At 51.1% G+C, this 7886-nt stretch overlaps 1 protein-coding gene across 1 annotated transcript; it reads left to right on the forward strand.

The window, feature by feature from the left end:
• The first annotated feature begins 1440 nt into the window (after nucleotides 1-1440).
• On the forward strand, nucleotides 1441-4263 carry CITED2 (Cbp/p300 interacting transactivator with Glu/Asp rich carboxy-terminal domain 2). The gene is made up of 2 exons (XM_064649316.1): nucleotides 1441-1633; nucleotides 2274-4263. The coding sequence occupies exon 2, from the start codon at nucleotides 2281-2283 to the stop codon at nucleotides 2998-3000; it is 720 nt and encodes a 239-aa protein (XP_064505386.1). The 5' UTR covers nucleotides 1441-1633; nucleotides 2274-2280; the 3' UTR covers nucleotides 3001-4263.
• The last annotated feature ends 3623 nt before the right edge of the window (nucleotides 4264-7886 follow it).

Consider the following 7886-nt stretch of genomic DNA (forward strand, 5'->3'; position numbering starts at 1 on the left):
TTTTGATTTCACCTTTATATTTCGCTGCAGCCAAGGACGTAGCCCACCCAAAAGGGGGCAGGACATGCCACATGGACTGCATCTTGAAGTATCCCATTTGCGCTCACCTGTGCCTCCCAGGGAGGCCCTCCAGCACCACTGCATCCTTGCAAACTGCTTGGAAGAGCAGAAACCTCATGGAAACCTACAGGATGGCTGCTTTGACATCCAATTCACAATTCCTGGTGCTGAGGGGAGTGTCCTATCTACCACTGTGCCCGCAGACAGCTGAAAGCAGGAAAAAAGAGGGGAAGCAGAAAGCCAGGAGAAGCCACTATGGAAAACGGGCCCACCATCCAGCACTGCCCTGCGGCATGCTTCCCCTGGCCCTTCAGTTCGTCCCTGCTACTTCAGCATGGCTGCCCTTCAGAGAGGAGCTGGTGGATCAGGAGCAAGAGGCAGGAGCGCCGGTAGGGTAGGGGGTGTCTTGGATACACATGGCCCCGCCTGGGCTGTGCAGCAAGGCAGGGCATTGCCGAGCAGGAGGAGCGACAGCGGACGTGCCCAGCCAGGGCGACTGCCCGTGCAAAGCCTGTGCCCACCTGCACTCCTCGTGTTCTGTTCGTCTTTGCCATTGCAAGGAAAACAATCGTAAATAACAATAATAAACCCCATCACACCGGCCAAGGGCAAGAGTGAGTGGGCACTCGTCCTGCACAGACCCGGGGGCTGTGGGGCAAAAACAAGGGATGGAAGGACGTGGGAGTAGGAAGAGTGCCGGCACCCTCATACACACACCTCCCGCATGCGGCGCCCGTGTCTGTGGAAAAAGGTGGATTTCGGATCTCGCCTCTGGGAGAGCGGCTGGCTCCAAGGACGCCCACGCGGGTTCTGTGGCCTCACGCCGGCGGATGCGGGCACCTGCACCGCGGAAGCGCCGGAGGGATGGGCCTCGCCCTGCCCGGGCAGCGCCGCTGGAGCGCTCAGCCCCACGCGTGTCCGCGCCCGCCGCGCTGCAGCGACGCGAGCGGACGGGGCGCCGGGGCCGCCGGCGATGCCGGGACGCGGAGCCGGACGGGGCCGCGGGCGGAGAGTGAGCGGCGGCGGGGTGCGCGGGGTGCCGCTCCTGCCACCCCTCCGCCGAGCCCCGCTTTGTTCCCAGGGGAGGCGCTGAGAGGGGCGCCGCAGAGCGGACCAGGGGCAGGGAGCGGGGTGCCCGGGTGCCTTCCCGACCGCCGGGCCCCTTCCCGCGTGTCTCCCTACACGCGCGTACCCCGCTGTCTGCGCGCGCGCGCTGCGCGTTCAGTGTTTGGCTTACCGCCCCCCCCCCAGTTTCCCCCCCCCAACACCTCCTTCCCTCCCCCCCGCCCCGCTTGCTCCAGGTTTTACTTCTGGTTGCCTGTAAGGGTTTTGCTCCTCCCTTCTGAAATCCTATATTAGCCGCGGCCAAAGCCGTGTAAGGAACATAGCTCATTGTTGGCAAGTGCCGATGCGACTCGCGGAGAGGCGAGAACCAGGTCCGGGGCTGCGGCAGCGATCGCGGCGCCGTCACGTCAGCGCCGGGGAGAGGGAGTCGGGAAAGCCCTCTCTATGCTGGGTGACTCTCGCTGACTGATTCCACCGCCACCTTTGAAGGAGAAAAAGAAGCCGGGAGGTGAGTGCGGCGGTTCTCGTGGCTGGTGCCGGGTGTCCCTTTTGTGTGCAACAGGAAAAACGTGACTGTATAAACACCCGAGGAAAGGTGTTTCTCAGCTGCCTTGGCTTCACGTCTTTATCTATGCACTACCGTATTTTTAACAAAATAATTGGGACTTAATTCCGAAAGTTGCTGACAGCGGCTAGGTGGGACTTGCCAGTTCTTTGCTTGTTCCCCCAAGTTAGCGCGAGTGCCGTGGGAATCCTTCGCTGCCTTCCCGGGCGAAGCCGGGGGGCTCGGGCGCCTTCGGGGCGCGGGGAGGCGGCTGCCGAGGCCGAACGCGACGCTCCCCGCCGATAGGTACGCGCGACTTGGAGTGGGAAGGCGCGCTGCCCACCGGATTAGCGGAGGGGACCGGGATTTTCGTGCCGCAGGCTCCCCTTTTATTTTTCCCTTTGTACTCCATGGTGGAGCCACGGTATATTTTTGGGTTTGGGTTGGTTTGGTTCTTTTCCCCCTCTCCCGAGAAGGAGAGGACTGCAGCACCAGCGGAGTATTTTCTGCCATGTCCAGGCAGATGCAGCTGGTCTGGGAGGGGGCGGCTGGATGTCCTAGGAAGGGTGTATTTTCCTAATGTATTCACACGCTAACTTTCCAGGTGAGCAATGGCAGACCACATGATGGCCATGAACCACGGGCGATTTCCCGACGGATCTGGCGGGCTCCACCACCACCCTGCGCACCGGATGGGCATGGGGCAGTTTCCCACCCCCCATCACCACCACCAGCAGCAGCAGCCGCCGCAGCAACACGCCTTCAGCGCCCTGATGGGCGACCATATACATTACGGAGCTGGGAATATGAACGCGAGCAGCGGGGTGAGGCACACCATGGGGCCGGGCGGCGTGAACGGAGGGCACCCGGCCGGCAGCATGCCGCCCCCCGCCCGCTTCAGCGGCTCCCAGTTCATGGCCCCCCCCGTCGCCAGCCCAGGAGGGCAGCTGAGCGCCAGCATGCAGCTCCAGAAGCTGAACAACCAGTACTTCAGCCACCACCCCTACCCCCACAGCCACTACATGCCGGACTTGCACCCCGGCAGCCACCAGCTGAACGGCAGCAGCCAGCAGCATTTCAGGGACTGCAACCCCAAGCACGGCGGCGGCGGCAGCGGCTTGCCGCCCGCCGTCCCCCACGTCCCCGCGGCAATGCTGCCGCCCAATGTCATAGACACGGACTTCATCGACGAGGAGGTCCTCATGTCCTTAGTCATCGAAATGGGGCTGGATCGCATCAAGGAGCTTCCCGAGCTGTGGTTGGGACAGAACGAGTTTGACTTCATGACAGACTTCGTTTGCAAACAGCAGCCCAGTAGGGTGAGCTGCTGATTCATTTAAAACAAACAAAGGACTTTTATCGGTGCGAATGAAAACATTCCCCTAGACACGGTGTCTCACTTTTCAGGGCTTGAAAAGGTGAGAATCTGGAAAGCAGAGTCAAATATGCGCTTGTATAATTTTTTTTTTTTTTTAAATCGCTGCCACCACTTTTTTTTTTTGTAGCTTTGTCACTAACCTCCCCTCCTGTAGTAATAATATCTAGCAAACTCTGCCTTTTTATGTTGGTCACTACCCTCCCCACCTCCCTCTCCTAATTTCCTTGCAGTAACATGCCCATAATTCCCACAGTGCTGAACTGTTAGATATTAATCTTGGCAAATTCCTTAATCTTGTGGATTTTGTAAACGATGATTTTCAATGACTTGAACTGCATTCAAATTCTGAGTGAACAGGGAAAAAAAAATTGCATTCATTAGTTGGTTGCATGAACTTTGAAGGGCAGATACTACTGCACAAAAGCTGCCATCTTGCTTAATTTTTAACTATGCATTGCAGTGCAGACTAATTTTTTTTTTCTGAATACGCTAAACTGGAAGCTTAACAGATGTGGGCCAAACCTTTCCGGATCAGGAAAAGTAATACTGTTACTTAAAAAGTCTGCTACCCATTCCCCCTCCCCCATATGTATAGACAATAATATGGTGTGGATGGAATGTTGACTAGTGGCAAACATTTCACAGATCTTTTTTTTATTTTGTTTCTGTCTTCAGCGTTTTGACACTGTGCTAATATAGTTTATTCAGTACATGAAAAGATACTACTGTGTTGAAAGCTTTTCAGGAAATTTTGACAGTATTTTTGTACAAAACATTTTTTTGAGAAAATATTGTTAATTTATTCTATTTTAATTTGCCAATGTCAATAAAAAGTTAAGAAATTCTTTAGTTTTTCTAGAAGTCATTTACCAGTATTTTTCTTCAAAACTCTTCCCCACTGTCCCTGGTAAGTAGAACATCTATCTGTACAACCGTGTTGGTGTGCAAAAAGACATTCCAAAATAGAAAGTACACTACACCCATATATACGTCATGGTGAACTCAGTAGGTGAGTGGGATTTGAACATACTTACAGCATAAAGCCTCATGCGTAACATTGTAATATGCCTGTCAGTGTGGTTTTTCTGAAAAATAAAGTTGCCAAGGCGCAACTTTTTTGTGACTTGCCAACATACTTGCTTTAAATGTAGTTGTCCAGAGTTATGATGCATAAAGTATTTATTATATTTATCTATTAAACTTGTAATTTTATAAATCTGCTTTCATTTATATAGTAGACTTTGTTCTTTTGTATATTTATTATATCACCTGGAAGAGTTATGTAAAAAGACAGATATAAAAAGTATTTGTAATGGAAGGGGGGGTGGGGTGGGTGTCATCCTGTCCCTCTCACCTCACAGGAGACTGTTGCATCAATCCAGACCTGCATCACACTGGAGCCGATTGCATTTCATTTTCAGTGGCTTAGGAGAAGGGGCATAGCATATATCCTTGAAGTATTCCACAGTGGGATATCTCTGACCCTCCTCTCCCACAAATTGCTACCAACTGAAGTCACTGAAACAAATCCATGCAGTTCTACTTTAAATATTTTGGGGGAAAATGCCCTTTATTTTAAGGCAGCTGATACTTTGCTCCTTTACTGCCAACTTGCTGCCTTCTGCCCTCATTGGCCCTTTGGCAAAGCTCCTGCACAAATATTTAGTTCAGTGAGGGCTGCGGGACTAGGACCCTAATAATACATTTAATCCTGTTTAGCCATGCTTCCCAAGTTCGATACCGGACCAGTATCACCGTGCTGTCTTTTTGCCTACTTTTTAATCCACATCTTCCCACTTTATTAGGAAGAAAACCAGTGTGGTGGATATAGTTAAATTTTAAACCTTGTCACATAAACAACGGAGGATATCACCACACAATGGAAGTGTAAATAGCAGTGTTTTGAATCCAGCGGGGAAGTTAAACTGATTTCTATTGCTAAGATTGTCCCAGCTGGTGAGAAAAGTGATACTTGGCCTTCTTTGCCTTGAGACAGGAAGCAGCTAATATGTGTTATGAATGTTAAAAAAAAAAACAAACAACAACAAAACAAAAACAACCAAACCCCAAGTAAATATTGAAGTATTAGCGAAGATAGAAAAAAGGAAGTGTACACTTCTGGGAAAACCTGAGATGACAAAATTCTCTCTGCAGGCAGTGACAGCCCATTCTTAGACAACTCTCAGTACCCAACAATTTAAAAAAAGCAACCTTCTGGTTTCAGCCAGTGATGGCTAACGTTTTGTGACAGTAAATTTAACATCAAATGGCAGTGAATGATAACTTACTAACTCACCAATAACGTTAAGAGTGTTTAGAAGAATACAGCTGTTGTTTTAAGACTCATTGCCCAATTTGCTACTATATAAATCCGTTTTCCATTTTTAAGGCTGTTTGATTGGTGCACGTTTCATTGCCCTCTTCTGCTGGAGTTTGGGAGGGTGACTTTTCTGATTCTTATCAACTTCTTGTAAAACAGACTATCAGATTATGTGCATACCGAATTGCATAGATGTTTAAAGCCTCAGCAATCTCCTAAAACAAAAGGGAATACTCTCGCTTTAATGATAGGCACTTTTGCTTCATAAAGTTGGTTAAACAACAGATTCTTCACAGTTGAGACATCACTACTTAAGTCTGTCAACATTAAATCCTTCCATATAAGCTTTTCCAAGAATAGGCAGTTCCATGTGCACACTGGTAGAGTCTATTTGCGTACAACACCTTGTAAAACTCCTGAGAGCTGCTGCCTCTAAGTAACAGCAGCTACTGAAAGCACTGGCTTTGGGCAATGCATCGCCAAGGGTTTTATGATTTCTTAAAAGTTGACCCTGGGGAAATTTGCCCAACAATCATATTATCTACCTTGTCCCTTAATTTCTAATGAAGAGTCATATCCTAGTGGATAAGACCACTGTGTATTTTCTTATTCATAATATCCACCAAGTAATTCTGGGGGCCTGACCCTCATCTTGCCAGTGTGAACCCCTTGGCAATGCTCCCGATGGCTGAGGCAGTAACAGACTTTCAAGTAGGTCCTCTCTGGCCTCCACGCTGCTTGGAAATACACTGAAGTAATTTATTATTGGAACCGAGCGATTAGTGAAGGATGCACGGCGACCCAGTTCTCCAGCTCCTCACGAAGGACACTGCCGTCCCGCTAAGTTTCTGTCAGTGCAGGAAACTTGACCTCTGTACTTTGGCTGTTTTTCAAGAACTTCCAACATGGTACATGAGATCTGCTCCTCTTTAAGCCACGGCCATAAATAGCCGCGCCGCTTTATTTGGAAGGGAGATCAGCCCTAAGCCGCCCCGCCACGCAAGGCGCGCTCGGTGGGAAATCAGGCGCCGATTAGCGCAGTCCTCGTCCTTCTTCCCTCGGAATAGAGAATTCACGGGTGGGCGCTGGGCTGAAGGCCGCAGTGGGGGAGCACCTACCCCCTTACCGACGGGGCTCGGGGGCGCTGGGGGAGGCCCGGCCCGGCCCGGCCCGGCCCGGCCCGGCGGCCTCAGCCACCTGCGCGGTCGGGAGGCGGCGCCACGGCGGCCCCTGGTGGCGGCCGCGCTCCCTGCACCGCCCCGCCGCGGGCACGGCCGGGCGCGGAGGGCGAGGGCGCCGAGAGCCGCCCCCGGGCCGGGGGCTCTGTGCCAGCCCCGGCCGTGGGCAGTGCGGGGCCAGGGCCCCGCGCCGAGGCTGGCATGGCTCACAGCGAGGGGAGCCGGCCAAGTGCTCCTCACAGCCCTGCCCGAGGGGCCCCTGGAGTGCCGTGCCGGGAGCGCCGTGCCGGGAAGAACCGTGCCCGGGGGCGGCGGCCCTGCCCGGCACCCTGCCCTCCCGAAATTTCTCGTGGTGTGTTTGGAGGAGAAGCAAACAAACCTTGTGAAAACATGCCCGTTGGTCTCAGGTTTTATTAAAGAAAAAAAAAAGTAAAAAAAAGTTATATAAACAAGGATTATCCCCTGCTTATCTTGTCTTGCTAGGAAGATTGGAAAATTCCAACATCTGGATTTGCAGAGTTCCTTTCATTTGTTTCTTTTTTTTCTTTTTCTCTCTTTTTTTTTTTTTTTTTTACTTTTCCCCCAGGGAAATGTTTTCCACACTGGGTTGGATACACATCCCAGTGGATCATTGGTGTTCAGCCAAATGCTTGTGTCTGTGGAGCCCCACAGAATAGAATTATAGAGTCATAGAATCACAGAATCAACCGGGTTGGAAAAGACCTCAGAGATCAAGTCCAACCCTTAATCCAACACTGCCGTGGTTACTAGACCATGGCACTGAGTGCCAGCACTTCTTCAGGGCATGAGTGGCTTCTGAGAGAACTCACTGTAGGAGTCATCCTGTTCTTACCTTGTTCCGACCCTGCTCCTCCTGCCCTCTGCCTCTGCTCCCTCCTAGCTGTGTGGCACAGCAGGGCTTAATGTGTGAGCTGGTACCCAAGGGGCCAATACACACTTGTATCAGAAACCCAGCAAAACTGGGGTGAGCACAGGCATGAGAGGGGAGGCAAGTGAAGCCAGAAAAAGCAGTTCTTGTCCCTGGCCCCAGAACTGTCCTTTTTGAAGCCTTCATTTCCTCAAAAATACTCACTGCAGGTTTACTGCAGGCAGGAATAAGAAATGCCAATGTCACAGATCTGGGCTACACGCACCGACCTTAACCTGATCTATTTCTGTATCATCACTCATAGGGATAGCAGTGTGAACAAGGACTAGGTAACATTGACGGGAGCTGTTTAAATTATAAGACAAAGTATTTTTTAAATAGTCTGACAGATATATTTTTCAGATAACACTGCATGTGCAATAAAACTCAGATGAGGAATAGAGGATTTTGGA

Source organism: Pseudopipra pipra, chromosome 3 (assembly GCF_036250125.1).
Source record: "Pseudopipra pipra isolate bDixPip1 chromosome 3, bDixPip1.hap1, whole genome shotgun sequence".
Classification (NCBI taxonomy): Eukaryota; Metazoa; Chordata; class Aves; order Passeriformes; family Pipridae; genus Pseudopipra; species Pseudopipra pipra.

Coding starts and splice junctions, on each gene's coding strand:
- CITED2 (XM_064649316.1), top strand. CDS start 2,281: ATGGCAGACCACATGATGGCCATGAACCACGGGCGATTTCCCGACGGA.